Source organism: Plasmodium brasilianum, chromosome 8 (genome assembly GCF_023973825.1).
Source record: "Plasmodium brasilianum strain Bolivian I chromosome 8, whole genome shotgun sequence".
NCBI classification, from domain to species: Eukaryota; Apicomplexa; class Aconoidasida; order Haemosporida; family Plasmodiidae; genus Plasmodium; species Plasmodium brasilianum.
The window spans coordinates 764,465-783,058 of NC_090121.1; the positions used below are offsets into that span (position 1 = coordinate 764,465).

Below are 18,594 nucleotides of genomic sequence, written 5' to 3' on the forward strand. Positions count from 1 at the left end.
TAAGCATGTTTAAATATATACAAAATTATATTACTTATGAACCTTGTATGTATTTGTGTACTTGCTTTTTTTATTCCCCAATTATAACGTACTCCTACCTTTTTTTTTCATTATTGATCTTTTATTTACACATAATAAAAATATATATTACATCTTAGTACATTATATTGAATTATATTGTATTATATTACATCCTACTGCATACTATTACAGGATATTACGTTGTATTATATTGCATTATACTGTGTTATAGTACATCCTACTGCATACTATTACATCATATTACATTGTATTATATTGCATTAAAATGTATTATATTACATCCTACTGCATAATATTAGAGCATATTACTTTGAATTATACCTAATGCAACGTATATAATCGCATATTTAATCATGCATAGTCACTTATATATAAATATTTACACATTCATACGTATGTATATATATATAATATATATATATATATGTATATGTAAAAAAAAAAAATAATAAGAGAGAATAATTTAAAATTACGATAAGACAGAATATTTTATTGTTTCATTTTGTAGATATACATGTTTTTATTTATTTTATAATTTGTATAAAAATTAATTATTCTTTTAACGAGTATTACTAAAATAAAAGAGTAATTTATATATCAGTAGAGGGAGAGAAAAAAAATATTTTTACAAGATATAATAAAACAAAAAAAAAAAAAAATAGTAAACAAATAAAAGAAGTGAAATGTAGCTAATTTATTATACTTAAAATAAAGGAAAATGATACTTGTATAGTGGGAAATTTTTACAAGATGAAATAAAGAAGAAAGAAAAAAAAGTATATAAAATCAAAATTAATGCAAAAGAGCAATTAATTATAAGTAAAATTTTACGTATATATGAGCATTTACATGTACATATATACATATACTTATATATATATATAAACTTATATGTACGTTCCCCTTCTATTTTCTCCCTTTCCCATATAAGTAATAATTTTACCACTTTCATTTGCCTAATAAGGAATACACTCCCCTATTCGATGTGCTGTATATATCTTCTTTTATTTCCATTTTTATTATATAAGTTATTGTATTTTTTATTTTATTTTTCTCTTTCTCTTTTCATCACCTTTTTCCTTTTTTTACAGTTGTGTTCATTTATTCTTCCTTTTTTGCGCACTGCCTTTTTTTTTTTTTTTTTTGTAATATAGGAGTGAAAATGATTGAATGCTTTAATGCAATATATGAAGATGACGAAAGTTTAATTGATGATGATTGTTTTACAAATAACGGAAAATTAAATAAACTAAATGATTTTTTTTTTAATCGTTATCTTTTCATAAACTTTAAAAAAATAATTTTTTACATTTCCCAAAAAAGGTGTTTATCATTTAAGTTTTTAGAACAAAACAAAATATGTGAACAAGTAGGTGGAAAGAAAATTAAATACAGAAGAAGGGAAAAGAACAGAAAAGAATTATATAAAACTGTTATGTATGCGACAAAAAGAAATATAAATGAAGCATTTTTTTTCAATTTAGACAGAGGAAAAGAAAACATAAATAACCCATATTTTAACAAGTATGAATATTATGTCAAAATAAAAAATTTACAAAAAAAGAAGAGGGAATTTTACAACCCTTTGCAGTGGAGGGTTATGTACAAAAATGCTTATATAGTTGGACATATAAATAAGTCCTTTTTTAATAATAAAATAGAGAGAAAAGTACGTAAATTATATTTAAATATATATATACTCAATGAGGATGTATCTACGCTATTGCAAAATATTTTAAGGATGAAAAAAAATCTTTTTTATACAAATTATAAAGTTATATCTCTAGAAAATTGGAAAGCGCTTAACTTACCATTTCTCATATTTTTATTGAAATATAATAAGAAAAAATTAAATAAATTTCAAGTTATTCTTTTAATATTTAACAGTCATTATGAATACAACAAATGGAAAAGTGTCAAGATAACATGTCGACAACAACAACTGTACTTATTTACGTATGCAAATGATTCCAAAAATTGTGAAAAAACGAAAGAACACAATTTTTTCTTTTGTTTATTCTGGTGTACAATTTTTAAAAAATATATTTCATATATTGTTGAAGGAGTAAATATTCTTAAAGATATAAAAAAAGGAATGTTGATACGAGGCTACCATTTCGCTAATGCTTTTCTCAAAATAAACGAGTTTATATGTATTTTATGTTGTCACAATATACAAGATCAAAAAATAAAAAAAATAAAAAAAGAGAAATGTGCATTCTTACACATACTGAAGCAAATTTTTTTCAAGAGAATTAATTCTAAGAAGGAACTAAAATGTAAGAACTTGGATAAGGGAAAGTATGATGTTTATAACGTCGATATGTGTTTGTTAGGTCAAAATATATTTCAATTTATTAGTTATAATCGTAACAACATGATTATCATTAAATATAAAAAAGGAAAGCACAAAATGTGTATGCGCAAAATATCAGAAATGGACATATTGTTTTATCTGAAATTATGTAATTTTCAGAATTTTTTATTTTTTTTTACATTTTCAAAATTACAATATATTTTTAAAAAATATAGGATGATTTACAAATGGAACGGTTCCCATAACTTCTACAGGTGGCTAGACGTAATAACCATTTTAAGTAAACCTCTTTTCAAATATATAATAATAATGTTATTTAAAATATTAAAAATAATATTAATAATAAAAATGATAATAAAATTAATATTAATGATAAGTATAATAATAATGGAAGTAATCAAAAAGGAGGTACTTTTTTTTTTACAATTTACTTATACGCGTATTTATAAAATATATTTTCCAACCAATCAGTTATTATTGATTAATATTTTAGATTTTGATAAGAGAGCATCTATAAAATTTGGGTGTTTGAGGTGCAGTATTGCCCCCCATTTGGACTATACTGTAATTATTTACTCCTTTTTTGTATTACTGAAAAATTATAAACAATTTAGTGCTCTCAAAATATGGAAAAATGATAATTTATTCTATCGTTTAAATATTGGAGTGGGTAATAAATGTATTGCCACCACACATGGAAGGGAAGAAGTACAAACATTAAAGGATATTTCACCATTCACTGATGTAAGGTTTAATTTTCACTTTTTGCGTATTTTTATAGATGATTCAAATTTTTATTTAAATAACATAGACAGAATTATTATTGATTGTTCAAGCAAAGTTGTCAGACATTATTTCCCTTCCACTTTCTCGTCCGTTTTTCGCAGTGGGTGCAATAAAGATTTATTTCATCTATTTGTACTGTTAGTTTTTGATTATTTTCCATATTCATTATATTTTTATGAGAAAAATAAAAAAAGGGAAGTATTGTTATATTATTTCCTATATATTATGATAAACTATTTAACATCTAAGCTTTTCTATTTTTTACACATTCTACATTTTGTATTTTCTTCGATTAAATTTTGTATAAATGCTTTAATAATTTTTTTAAAGTATAAAGTGTCTACATTTTTCCAAATAAGAATTAAAAAAGAGGAAGATAATTTATTAGTTTTTTTCAAACCAGAGAAAATAAGAGAATTTTATATGCACAATTTTAATCAAGCTGTACAAAAAGGAAAAGATATACGTGACAGAATAAATCTTTCAATAAACAAAAAGAAATTTTTACGAAATGCGAATATGTCTAGTTCGTGCGATGAATCAAAAATGGAGAAGTATAATCGAAGAATGAGTACGAATGACCCATGGATTTATGGTGTGCATGTTAATGAGGATGCTAAAAATTATAAGAATCATAAGAAGAGAACATGCAATTATGTCGATTCTGAAAAATCAGACGAAGAGCCTTATAATTGGACCAATCAATTGAGTCCTGCTAATATATTTTCAAAAAAAAATGATACTCTTTTTAGGTACACAAAATGGAGGGTATTAAAAGATTACTGCAAATATAAGAGCAACAAAAACAAAAAAAAGATTATTTATAAGAGAAGGGTAAAAATAAAAAAAAATGGGAAAATACATGTTAAGCATCTATTACCACTATTGTTTCTTAACGAAGTAGCATATTTCAGGCATGCACATGAATACAAGCCTTGTCAGTCATTAATTATGCCGTTCAAATTACTGGTATTCTCGTCGGATAATTCTAATAATATATCATCAAGAAGAAAAAAAACTGAAAGTCATTCAAACAGAAGAAAAAATAAAAAAAATAAAATAAATGAACAAAAAGAAAATAAAGAAAAAGAACGAAAAAAAAAAAATAGTAGTAATGATTCAGATTCTGATATGGACTCTGACTCTGACTCGGATTCAGATGATGATGAAGTGGAAGAAGAAGAGGAAGAGGAAGAGGAGGAAGATGAGGAGGAAGAGGAGGAAGATGAGGAGGAAGAGGAAGAAGAGGAAGAAGAGGAAGAAGAGGAGGAAGAGGAGGAAGAGGAAGAAGAGGAGGAAGAGGAAGAGGAGGAGGAAGAAGAGGAAAAAGAAGATGAAGAAGAGGGAGAGGGAGAGGAGGAAAAAGAAGATGAAGAAGAGGGAGAGGGAGAGGAGGAAAAAGAAGATGATGAAGAAGGAGACGAATTTGACAATGATGACGAGGATGAGGAAGAGGAGGAAGAACAAGATAAAGATGAGGAAGATAAAGAAGATGAAGACAAAGAAGACGAAGAGGACGAAGGGAATGAAGAGAATGAAGAGGATGAAGAACCGCGCGAAACGGAAGATACAGACGATAATGAAGAAGAATACAAAGAAGACGAAGTTGAAACGGACGATGAGAAAGATGAAGACGAAGGGGAAGATTCCTTTAACGACAATGAACGGAAAAACAGGAAAAAAAAAAAGAAAAAAATTAAAAATAAAAACAATAATAATAAAAATAGAAAGAGAAACAGAAATAAAAACAAAAAATGCAAATATGAGCATAACGGAGTCGAAAACAATGCTTCGGATGAGGAAATTCAGAAAGAAGAAGACAGTTATTATAATAAAAAAAAAAAATTGTATCTTAAAAGGACAAATAAAAGATTCAAACATAATTATATATATTTAAAAAATTTATTTAAAGAACATGTCTGCATAAATACAACAAATGTATCCAATTTTATATCTGTTAGTAAAGATAAGCTAACAGCGACATATACAGCTTGGGGGAAACACACGGATATTGCATGTGTTCAAGTAAACAAATGTGCCTTAAGAGACTGTAGTATATACTATTTTGAAGTAGAAGTTTTAAATTGTACAAACTTTTCCAAAATTGTTATTGGCATGACAAGCAAAAATTATACTATTAATAAAAATCCTGGTTCAGAATATAATTCATTTGGATATAAAAATGATGATGGTAAAAAAATTATAGATGGAAAAATTGAAAATTATTGTAACTCATATACAAAATATGATATCATTGGTTGTGGTATTAACTACTTTGACAATAGTGCCTTTTTTACAAAGAATGGAAAATTTTTAGGTAAAGTATGTAATATAAATTCAAAATATGATTATTATGCTACTGTTGGTTTAAGTACCTTAGGAGATCGTATCAAATTTCATTTGAATAATTTTTATTTTGATGTTTATAATTTAATATATGAAGAAAATGAAAAGGAAAGAAAAATTATTAAATCTGTTTATATTCAAAAGGACATTTTTTCGGATATTATAAAATCTCATTTGATCAAATGTGGTTATTTAAACACGTATAAATCTTTTGTTAACTTTTTAGAAAAAAATAAAAATTCAGATGACAATAACAGTGTTGGAAGTTCTTCTAATTCTAAAAACGAAATAGATAAATTTTTTATGAACAAAACTGATTTACCTAATGTTTTAGAAAAAAAGGTAGTAGATGAGTCATCGCAAAATATCAGTAATAATCATGAAGACAAAGAAAACAAGAAAAACGTTACAGATGAAACAAAAAAAAAAATGGACATCATCATAAAGAGCAATAATGCAAAGGATAATGCAAATATTTTTGTGGAAAATACTACAGCTAAATGTACTCCTTTGAACGTAGATAATACAAAGAACAGCAGCAATAATGACAATATTAGCAGTGTTGAATTAAAAAAGGAAGGATTAATACATAGAGAAAATGATAACAATACGGAAAACACAGAAGAAAAATGTAGGACTGATCATATTAAAAAGGAAGAAGACACTTTCACACCAATTAATAATAATTCCTCTATTAAAAATACAGTAGATGTTGACGTACCAAAATATGTAAGCCTCCTTAGTGAAAATATCCCAGAAAAGGAAGGTAAAGTTTCAAAGGATGAGGGAAGTACGAAGGGTGATAAAAATGTATTAAGTACATTCCTAGTCAAGTACCTTGATGCTTATGAGAAGTGCGATGAACAGGGGAAGAGTGACAAGGAGAAGAATGATATGGAGCACATCGATAACGATTCGAGTAAGATGGAGATGACCAACAAGGAGACCACGAACAAGGAGTCTACGACCAAAGGAACGTATAATCAGGAAAAGAATGAAGAATGTACTAGCGCAACTGTAGAAGTGAAAGAAGATAAAAAAATGAGCAAGTTGCCTGATTCCCCCAGTAGCTTAAACAAAAAGGATGAAAGCAAACTTGAGGAAAAGTCGGATACATCAGAAAAATTGGAAAAATCAGAAAACTCGTCAGCTACTTTAATCGTTGCATCAGATCAAGCGAAAGGGAATAACAAACTAATTGTTTCTGAAACTGGAAAAAGTGGAAAAGATGAAAATGTAAATTCCATAAAGATCCCAAATGAACAGAAGCACTCAACGGAGGAAAATGTGGAAAAAATGGAGAAAAACCAAATTATTGACACCACTTCAAGTATATTAAAATGTTACGACTTTAGTCAGTATAGTTTCGCAGGTGGTAGCATACAAAATTCTCTATGGGTTTCTAGAAAAAACAGTTTAAGTAATTTAATAAATGTAAGAAAGGATTCTAGTTCAACTTTATTAAATAGATTAAGAAATAAAAGAAGTTTAAGTACAAAAGATAACTTGAATATTTTACCTACTAATTTTTTAAGCACGAAAAAAGAATCAAAAAAAAATGATAGCGATATTAATAAGAAAATACATCTCCTCCTTAAAGATAAATCGGGTATTATTAAAAATGAAAAAAAAAAATTAAGTAAAAAGGAAGGAAGTAAAAACTATTCTACTGATAAAGAATATATTACAAAATATTTTATGAACTTATATTTATCTGAAGACAAATTAAATAAAATGGTAGACTCGTTAGAAACAAGGTATCTAATAAGAAATAACGTTATTAATGGAAATATTATAGATGTTTTAAATATTCTAGAGGAACAATATTCTGATCTATTTACTAACGCGCATGCAAGTTTTAATATTGCAATGTTATACACGCAACAACTGATAGAAATATTAAAGCCGCATAAAATATTTATAAAAAAAATATCTTCAAAAAAAAGAAGAAAATGTAAAAAATCGGTAGCTTATGATGAGGAAGAGGACTTACTTAGTGAAAGCAGTTATAAAACATATAACACGTTAAGCGATGATCGTTTTTATGATGACATTAAGACAGACTATAATTCATCAGATAGCTTATTTTGTGATAGCTCCAATAATGAGGAAAATAATTATGCAGCATTTAATATAGAAAAATTAAATAAAAGAAGAAACCAAAAAAAGTGCAGCAAAATTAATGATGAAGAAGATAGGTATTCCAGGGATAAGAACATACTAGCGAGTTATCGTAAAAATGGAAAGGATAAAAGTAGTGATAGTAGTAGAAGCAATGGAAGTAGAAGTGGAAGTATAAGTAGTAGTAGTAACAAGTCAGCCAATAAGTTAGGAAGGGACTCCTTCGATAACGGGAACGTGCTTCCCGTTTGTGCTACTAAGCTAAAAGAAAAAATGAGTAATATAGATAATAGTTACAGTAATAGTAATAATAATAATAATTTTTATAATAAGCATAATAATAATAAACATTTATTAAATATAGGTGATAAAAAAGGTTTGGAACATGGAAAATATACAAGAAATGATTGTCAGAAAACAAAAGTAAATTGTGAAGAAGGGGCTACAATATCTCCCATTAAGCATACGCAGTTGAATCACAATGATTTTTTAAAAGAAAAAAAAATTGAACAAATGTCACTGAGAAGTATACGATCTAATTATAATGAAGAATTTTATAAGAAAAATAATATGCTAGAAGAATACGAAGATCATTATAAGAAATTATCAAAAGAATATGAGTTTTTTAAAGAGGATAATCCCTATAATAATAAATGTAAGAAAGAATGCTATAAAACATTGTACAAGGAAGTAGAAGAAGAGGAGAAAAAATGTTTTTATTATATGAGTTCAAATGATGATATCACATCTGATTATGATAGTAATGATTCCAACTTTAACGAAAAGTTTTACCAATTTAATGATATAAATTTTGACAAAATATATCAATATATTTATAAAAATAATTTTTCACCGAATAAACAATTAAAATTTAAAAAAGATCATCTATATTTAGCTCTATTATGGATTAAAGAAAAATTATCAGTATTTAATAAATCGCCATTTGTTAACGTTCGACAGTGTATTCTAGACAGTACTTCCTTAATAGCTTATCACAAACCGTATAAACAAAAACTAGTTCGTATGTTCTTTTCGAAAAATAGGAATTTATTGACCTTCAATGCTGTTAATGAAGGAATATTGGGTAACATTTCGTTTTTTTAAAATATTATATACATTTTTCCTTTAAAGTGTTCCATATATGGCATACTATATATAATGATAAAGTGGAATATATAGTAATGCCAATAATGACACCTTTTTTATATCCTTTTATATATATATATATATATTTTTTTTTTTTTTTTTTGAAGATATATGCTTGAAGGTTCCGATATATTCACCTTTGGAAGTTATGGTTAAACACTTAATTTTATGCAGGAACTTGTTAAGAGAAAAAAAAGGTAATGTAGGTGTTAAATATGATTGTCGTTATGTATGTCAGCCGTACAAAAGGTACATGGTAAAAATTAAAAATAACAAAAAAAAAAGAAGATATTTTAAAGAAAATACAAAACAAAAAAATGAAAAAGGATCATTGAACGGAAAACTCATTGAAGATAAGAGATTATCTATTTTTCATTAAATTCACCAATTAAACAGTTTATTATTTTTGTTACATCACGCGCACGTATATGTGTTTATGTGTATGAATATATAATATATATATATATATATATATATATATATATATATATATATATATATATATATATATATATATATGATTTATGAACTTGTACAAGCTCAAATATCTGCTGTTTTCAACCAAAATTAAATTTTTTTTTTTTCTTTTTTGCAATATTTTTTTGAAAACACATTTTAACAGTATATGAACAAGTATATTTATCCATTTACATCCATGTACGTGTGTATATACATATTCACACTTATGTATATAATACTAATAGAGTATTCCATACATATATAATAAAACGAGTTGTTTATTTTATTTTTTGTTATGGTAACAGCAGCTTACATTTTTTCAAATTGTATACGTGACAGCCGTCTTGGTAACTTTTTTAAAATTATAATTTACACAAAATAATTTTATTTTTAATTAAAGTGTAAGCTTATTATTTATATTATTTATAATTAAAGAGAACAGTTATAGTTTCTTGCGTGTCATGTTTTATTATGTTCGTTTTTTTTTCTTACATTTTATTTTTGTAGTTATTTTTATAATTTTTTCACATATTTTTGCATTTATTTTTGTATTTATTGTTATAGCTATTTCTGTTTTATTGTTATTTCTATTTCTTTCTTTCTTTCTTTTTTTTTTTTTTTTTTTATTGTTAAAAGGGACGTCATCACTCCTACTTACAAATTATATGTATATATATAACACCATTTCAAATTACATAAAAGAAGTAAATTAAAAGTCAAAAAAAACACTTTCCCAAATAGCTTATTAGGAAAGCTTAATTTTTTATAAATTTCTTAAAAGTGTAAGTCGGAATTTTATATAGAATATATAAAAAAAAAAAACGCTTATCTTAAATAAAGAAAAATACTTAATTTTTATAAAGTGCAAAAATGACGTTCATTTAAAGATATTATGGTATGTAAAATATTAGCCTGTTAAATTTATTACACAAACGGAAAGCGCATTCTCCGAAAGAGAATATGCATATGATAATATAACAGACAAAAAAAAGTATAATAATGATATATGCGATGAAAAAGTTAAGGAATGTGTAAGTACTTGGGAAATTATAGCATATATATGTGTATATTTAAATATAATAAATACATTTAGCATTAAATTTGAATAAGTTTCCTTAAATTTTAGCATACCCTTTGTTTCAATAACCGAGTTAACCATCGCGTTAACTAACATGTCAACCATCGATGCTCCATCCCCTGCTGAAAACTTCATCTTTATATTCTTCCTTTTTTTGGTTCCTTTCAATACAATGGAAAGCAATTCGACCGAGAGATACATATTCAAACCTAACTTTTTGGGGGAAGGTTCGTACGGAAAAGTGTACAAAGCATATGACAACGTGTTGAAGAAAGAGGTAGCTATTAAGAAAATGAAAATTAATAAAATTAGTAATTATGTGGATGAATGCGGTATAAACTTTGTATTGTTAAGAGAAATAAAAATAATGAAAGAAATAAAACATAAGAATATTATGACTGCTTTAGATTTATATTGTGAAAAAGATTATATAAATTTAGTCATGGAGATAATGGACTATGATTTAGCTAAAATAATTAATCGTAAAATATTATTAACAGATAGCCAAAAAAAATGTATTCTGCTACAAATTTTAAATGGGTTAAATGTATTACATAAATATTATTTTATGCACAGAGATTTATGTCCAGCTAATATATTTATAAACAAGAAAGGAGAAGTGAAAATTGCAGATTTTGGGTTATCATCAAAGTATGGCTTTGATATGTATTCAGATAAATTATCAAAAGATAATAAATACAATAAAAAAACTTTAAATTTTACTAGTAAGGTGGTAACGTTATGGTATAGGGCCCCAGAATTACTTATGGGAAGCAGTAAATATAATTCCTCCATTGATATGTGGAGTCTTGGATGTATTTTTGCTGAACTTTTATTGCAAAAAGCATTATTTCCGGGAGAAAATGAAATAGATCAATTAGGAAAAATATTTTTTTTATTAGGTACACCCAATGAAAGCAATTGGCCTGAGGCTGTATACCTTCCACTGTATACAGATTTTACAAAATCAAGTAAAAAAGATTTTAAGAATATTTTTAGAGTTGAAGACGATGACTGTATTGATTTATTAATGTCTTTGTTAAAATTAAATTCTCATGAACGTATTACTGCTGAAGATGCTTTAAAACACAAATATTTTTTTAATGATCCTTTACCATGTGATATATCACAGCTTCCCTTTAGTGATTTGTAATGTATGTTAAGATGTATTCCGCTTCTTTTTTTTATGTCACATTTCTTTCGCATAATTAGTACTCTGATCTACTTTTAAAGTCCTAATTTTGTGTAATTTATTACATTTTTAAACTTAAAAATGTAGAAGCGTTTTGAAGAAACTCGCTCTTAACTTTTTGCAGCAATAGGCTAATTTGATATATAAGTTTTAGGCAGTTCGTGGTATGACTGTATGGGTGTATGAATGTAAGTATGAAGTATATATATATATATATATATATATATGGGGGTACATGTGCACCAAAATAGGCATACGTTCACAAGTGCTGAGGCGCACTTTGTTATAAACCTTTTTTCTTAAGTATTTTTAATTTCTAGACTGCGATACAACCTTTTCTTTTATTTAACTGCTTATTCATTCTTTTATTATTATTATTATTATTACTTTTTTTAAGTATTAACATAACTATATAATATTGGTTAACCCATTGAGAACAGCTTAAAAAAAAAAAAAAAAAAAAGTAAACTTTTAAATCTTTATTTTCTTCCATTTCTTTTTAATGAAAAATAATCTTTAGTTGTTATATCTTTTTAATAAAAAAAATTTCTTATGATAAATTTATAGAATTATTTTCCTGAAACATTAAACTGTGGAAAACAGTTGTATTTATAACACCATTACATTATTATTAAATTGTTATTAGTATATTATTATTATACTATTATTATATTGTTATTATTATATTGATATTATATTGTTATTGTTATATTATTGTTATTACATTATTATCTTCCTTCACTAATTAGGCTATAAGCACTCATGAGATTTGTGGATGGCGGTATTCGTGCCTAGCTTTTTCTTTAAGCAATGCATTTTGCGAATGAGATCATCAAAGGAGTACATTATATTTCCACGCATATTTTTATATGTGCGAATGCGCAGTGGGGACCTCCAACAAATCTGCATGTATGCATGTGTAAATTCATTTGTTCATTTTGCTTTATTTCGTTATTCTACCATTATGTCATTTTATAATTTTTTCACTTTTTCATTATACCATTTTTTCATTTTTTCGTTTTATCATATCATCATTATACACAATTTTTTCATTTTTTCACTTAATCATTTTATAATGTTAATATTTTATTTTTTTTTTTGTAGCAAACAGTGCTGTAACAAGGGCTAGTAGTATATAAAAATTATTTAGAACGTAAAAACAACAGCAAATCTGTTTATTTTCTCCCATTATTTTTTCTTAACTATTTTTTAGTTTATAGCATCTCGTTAATTTTTTTACTTAATATATAAGTATACAAAAATATATTTATGTATACATACATAATACATACATAAATAAGTACGTATTGTGCGTGCCCATTTTTATTTAGCATATCTATGGATTGACCTTGTACAGTAGGCAATTTTTTTTTTTTTTTTTAGTTTATATAAAATAAAAAAAGTAAAAAGCGAAAACGTATATTTACTGTGCTGTTAAGATGAGGCAAATGACTGATTTGCAGCTACTTATAAATATATATATAAATATATATATATTTATATAAACCATATAGAAAGTTAATAAGATCATAAGAGAACAAAAAAAATAATGTATAACTTAGGATGGAAGCGTTTTTTGAAGAATACCAAAATGGTACTACATGTACAAGTCATCATTTTGATTTGAATAATGACTTTATGAACGCAATTTCGCACAAATATAGTGATGATGTGAGGACAGATGAAGAAGAATTATATGCAGAATTTGATAAAAAAAATAGTGTACCTTATAGCAAGAAAATATATGAAAAAATAATAAAGAAAATATGTCATCATAATGGTTTAAAACATGTTAATTACTATATTAATAATTTTGATAAAATAAAAAATATTAGGGGAATAAAAGTAAGAGGGGAAAATAGAATATGTGTATTAACATTATGTTTAAATTATATATATTGTAACTTAAATAATGAAACAATGACTATACATGAATTGAAAAGCCAGATAAAAAGAAATATATCCCAAACGAAAATTTATTGTAAAAACTTAGCTAAAATTTTATATAGTATTTGTAATAGACTAGGAATAAAAAGTTGTACGAAGAATGATTTATTACCCTATATGGAAAAATGTATTACTACTATTATTTATAAAATGAAAAATTTAAATAACGATTTTAGCACCAAAAAAAATTTACAAGTACAGACGAGGACAAACATATTTGATGAAGTGTTTGAGCTCATTAATAATTTTACCGATAATTATAATGATAATGATTCATTTTATATAGATGAAAAGAAGAAATATTACAATGAAAACTTTGACGAAATAGATAGTCAGGAAAAGGGTGTCTTGCAAAATAATGACCAGTGCATATATAGAAGAAGCAAGAATATCAATGATCATGATTTTGATGATGGTAAAAAATGTAGAGCAAGTGTAACAACTGGAAGTGCAAATGGTGTATCAATTAACGAAGATGAAACAAGTAGTGAGGCGTGTATGTATAAATGTGTGTCAGCATGTGGTGATAATAGCAATGGTAACAGTAATGATAACAGCAGTGATAATAGCAATGATAACTTAAACAGTTTAAGTAGGTATATAAGGCGAAAAAGAAGTGTTAATACAAGATCAAAGATGGTAAGAAAGGATGTTGACATGAATGAGTTAATAAAATATTTAGAAAAGAACGTAACTTTACTCTCTTTGTATTCATGTGTTTTGTATTCTTTTTTTGTTATATGGAATACTAAAGAGAATATGGACATGAATTTGCACAAGAAGGAATGTAGATGGAATGGTGGAAATTTGCTTTATTTTATATGTTCTTCTGTTATTATAACCTTTAGTGTTTTCAATATAAGATTAAAAGATCAATTCGTTTGTTATTGCTTAGATGTTGTGCAGCAGTCGGTAATATCACAAAAGAGGGAAATGTTAAATTTTTTTTTAGTTACACTTAATGAATTTTTAGGTATACCAGTAAATACTTATAAAAACGTCCTTTTTTGTATACGAATTATATTCAGTAATTATATAATGCTACAAATGTATTTATTTTATATAATAAAAAAATATAAATTATTAAAGCGTAAAAAAAAGGGTCTTTTATTTCTCATACAACAATTACAAATACATTTAGCGAAATTATTTAGGATCATTCACACAAATTTTTATAATTTGTCAGATCTTATAGTTGATTACAATTTTTTATTTCTATCAGAATATGTTTATATTAATGTAAAGGAAATAATTTCTAAAAATTATGATTTCCTACATATGAAAAAGTTGATGAAAGGTTTGATAAAGAATTATTTAACACAAGAAGAAAAAAAAAGATTCGATGAACATCATTTTAATGAGGTGTATGATATAGATTTGAACGACATTAAATTATACTTGTCAAAAATTTTATCATATAACTTATATAATGAAGATGAATATCAAATAGATGAACATGTTCAGAAAAATAGTGAAGTAGTTGATCAGTTGAAAAGGAACAACAGTATCATTTTGGAGAATTCATCACATGGTAGTAGTGAAATTGTATTAGCATGTGAAGAAAAAACAACAAGTGATGCTACATGGGATGGTAAAAGGATTACAAGTAAATATGCTGCTGATGAAAATTATTTTAGTGATAACAGGTCGAGAATGCAAAATGGCAACAGTCGTACTAGCATAGTTGTTAATAAGGATGATATTAGAAATAATGATAGTAGTAACAGCAGCAATAATGATGTTAATTCTTATGAGATCATGCAAGGGTACACGTATGATGAGACCATCAATCCGACCATTTACGAACTTCATCATGGGTACAATTTTTATAATCTTAAGCAAAACAATATTGACATTTTTAATTACAGGAAGAATATTATGCTGATCAGCAATAATACTGATTGTAGAGATAAGGACATGTGTACTTATTTGCGTAGTGGAGAAAGTAGTTATGAAGTGGGCAGCAATAATGTACGTATGAACACTTTGCGTACTAATAATGCACGCAGTAATCTAATAGATAGTAATAATAACACTGGAGGCGATAGTAACTTATGGTGCTATTATCGTAATTACACAAGCAAAATTGGTATTGGAAAGGAAGAAGACGAAGCAAAGGTAACAATGAAATACCAGATTCAGGACGATTTACAAAACGAAATAAAAGCAGGAATTGGTAACTTTGCTGAATTTTTAGAAGAACTTGATAATAACACTCTAAAAAATGAAGAAGTTCTACTACATTTTTTTAAAAATGCAGATATTTTAAAAAAAATTAATTTGTCTACAATAAATGAAACAAATATGGAAATTATGCGTTTTTATAATATAAAAATAGTTGTACAATTTTTATTTTATAATATTTTAAAAAGTATTATATATAACTGTTATTCATTAAATTTTTTTAGTCTGCACAATTTACATCGTGCCATTAACCCTAAAAAAAATGTCAAAAAAAATAATATTTCATTGTCACATGAAAAAGCAGAAATCATAAATACCTCTTTTAAAAGAAAAATAGCTAGTAAAATTAAAGAAATGAAAAATAAAAAATACAAGCTGGAAAAATATCTTATTTGTGAGCAAAATGATTACCTACAGAACTTTCACAACTCTAAATTGTTGAAGGAAAACATAAAATTATTTTTAAGTGACAAAAAAATTATCCTTAAAAATGTTTCAGAATTGTTAGCATATTGTCTGCAAGAGGAGAATGCAGATCATTCTTTTTCCTTGGAAGTATCAAACGATCAAGCTCTTAATTTTATGCCCAATTCGGGTAAACAGTCTTTACCATCTAATATGCGTGAGCGCGATGACAACAGTAGTGTGTACGATTGCTACTGCAAGGGGGAAGAATGTACAAATATTCATATAAAAAAAAATAGCTTACCATATGATGAAAACAATAATAATAATAGTAGTAATAATAGTAATAGTAATAATAGCAGTGGTAATAATAATAATTATAACAATAGTAATAATAGCAGTGGTAATAATAATAATTATAACAATAGTAATAATAGCAGTGGTAATAATAATAATTATAACAATAGTAATAATAGCAGTGGTAATAATAATAATTATAACAATAGTAATAATAGCAGTGGTAATAATAATAATTATAACAATAGTAATAGTAATAATAGAAGTAGTAATAATAATATCAGTAATGATAATAATAATAATAGCAGTAGTAATAATAATAATAGCAGTAGTAATAATAATAATAGCAGTAGTAATAATAATAATAATAGCAGTAGTAATAATAATAATAATAGCAGTAGTAATAATAATAATAGCAGTAGTAATAATAATAATAGCAGTAGTAATAATAATAATAATAGCAGTAGTAATAATAATAATAATAGCAGTAGTAATAATAATAATAATAGCAGTAGTAATAATAATGATAGCAGTAGTAATAATAATAATAGCAGTAGTAATAATAATAATAGCAGTAGTAATAATAAAAAGAAAATAAAAATAGTTCTATGTCGTTATGCCGCAGAAGATGAAAATTGCCAGTATTATAACGATTTACAAGATGCGTCATTTAACTTTTTTGATTACATTTTTAATATTAAGATGATGAAAGATTATAAAGATATGGAAGGGCTATTTCCAGGGAAATATTTTAATGTATTATTCAAAATGTTTAATAATATGAACTACTCATTTGGTAGTAAAAAGAAAAAATTAATAAAAATGAGTAATTGCTTGTATCATACCTATCATTTAATAGGCATTAAAAGAATAGCAGGTGTTGGTTATAATTTTACTTTTAAAAATGAGTTAAATGATAATTACTCAAAAGTATTAAAAACAAAATTTTCGAATATATTATTATTAGAAGATGTCTATTTTGTATTTAATAGATTCTTCTATTTTTTATTTATTTATATTAAATCGCAATGCTGTTTTTTTACTGAAAATGACACACATTTGTGTATTGACAATAACAACGCATTACATTCGCCCAAGTTACGTTGTTCTTGTAATAGGGCTAATTGTTGTTACAAAATTAAAACGATTGTCTTATTTGGCAACCTATAATAAGGATAATTTCCCCCCCTTATATATGATACTTGTCCTTACTTATTTTATCATATCTGTGGTATTCTTTTAATCTTTTTGAGATTTGTTTTGTTAAAACTTGTTAGTTAGCCAGTGAAAGGTTTTTTTTTTTTTTTTTTTTTTTTTTTTTCGCACCAGCACATATATATACATAATAATTATGTAAGAAATTATTTCTTATATTCCTTCTTATAATGATTGATTATTTTTTTTTATTTTTCATTTACAAAATATTTAAACCCACAATATTTATTTTTGTTTTAGTTCTTGTGAAGTACAGTTTGTTTGATTTAAAAAAAAATAACTTTCGTTTTAAAAATATAAAAAGTTTAGAAAAAATGAAAAAAAATAAAAGGAAAAGAAAAGGAAAAGAGAAAAAGAAAGATGAATTATTTTAAACTATAAAATAAAGTCTTATTTAAAAAAATTTCAGCATTCTTTGAATAACGAAAATTATGCGAAAAAATAAAAACAAAAAGTAAAATAAATGCAACAATTATGCGTTTTTTCCTTTTCAAAAAAGTTTAAGAGGCGAAATTCGTTTCTCCTAACTTATAAAAAGAAACGTGTGCACATACATACTTATGTAACGCGCATATACGTGTGATGATATAATTAAAAAAAAAAAAAAAAAATTGTTATATGAAAAAAAAAAAAGCACTTTAAGGAATAAAAGTTTGTAAAGAAATTTACATTTTGCGTTAAAAATTTTCAAAAATTGTGCTATTTAAAGATATAATTAATCATCACATATATTTTCTTACAAACTCAAAATCTCTGTACAAGACTACGTTTTAATTGATTTACTCTTCGCATTCATGCGTATATAATTTTTATACACATGTATAATATACCTATATATGTTTTGTATATAATTATATATATATAATGCCGTTGTTAATGGGAAAGCACAAAATAACAATTTCATCCATTTCTTTGAGTTCAAAAATTAAGCTCACGGATTCTTTTCTTTTTGATTTCTTCTTTAAATTTTCATCCAAATGTTTACTATCTTTTCATTTCTTTAGTTTCTATATTGGATAAAGCTACAATACTGCTCAAACTAACAGCCTTCATATTTGC

General features: G+C 25.4%; 3 protein-coding genes across 3 annotated transcripts; all 3 read left to right on the plus strand.

Annotated features, from left to right (window-relative positions):
- Positions 1–1,204: 1,204 nt before the first annotated feature.
- MKS88_002346 (SPRY domain-containing protein) lies at positions 1,205–9,137 on the plus strand (the record flags this gene model as incomplete). Its single annotated transcript, XM_067215348.1, has 3 exons — positions 1,205–2,623; positions 2,831–8,696; positions 8,866–9,137. The coding sequence occupies 3 exons, from the start codon at positions 1,205–1,207 to the stop codon at positions 9,135–9,137; spliced, it is 7,557 nt and encodes a 2,518-aa protein (XP_067073783.1).
- Positions 9,138–10,467: 1,330 nt separating this feature from the next.
- Positions 10,468–11,448, plus strand: MKS88_002347 (MO15-related protein kinase; the record flags this gene model as incomplete). Its single annotated transcript, XM_067215350.1, has 1 exon — positions 10,468–11,448. One exon carries the CDS (start codon positions 10,468–10,470, stop codon positions 11,446–11,448), a length of 981 nt encoding a protein of 326 aa, XP_067073784.1.
- A 1,602-nt stretch (positions 11,449–13,050) lies between these two features.
- Positions 13,051–17,490, plus strand: MKS88_002348 (uncharacterized protein; the record flags this gene model as incomplete). The annotated part of the gene is made up of 1 exon (XM_067215351.1): positions 13,051–17,490. The coding sequence occupies one exon, from the start codon at positions 13,051–13,053 to the stop codon at positions 17,488–17,490; it is 4,440 nt and encodes a 1,479-aa protein (XP_067073785.1).
- Positions 17,491–18,594: the final 1,104 nt, after the last annotated feature.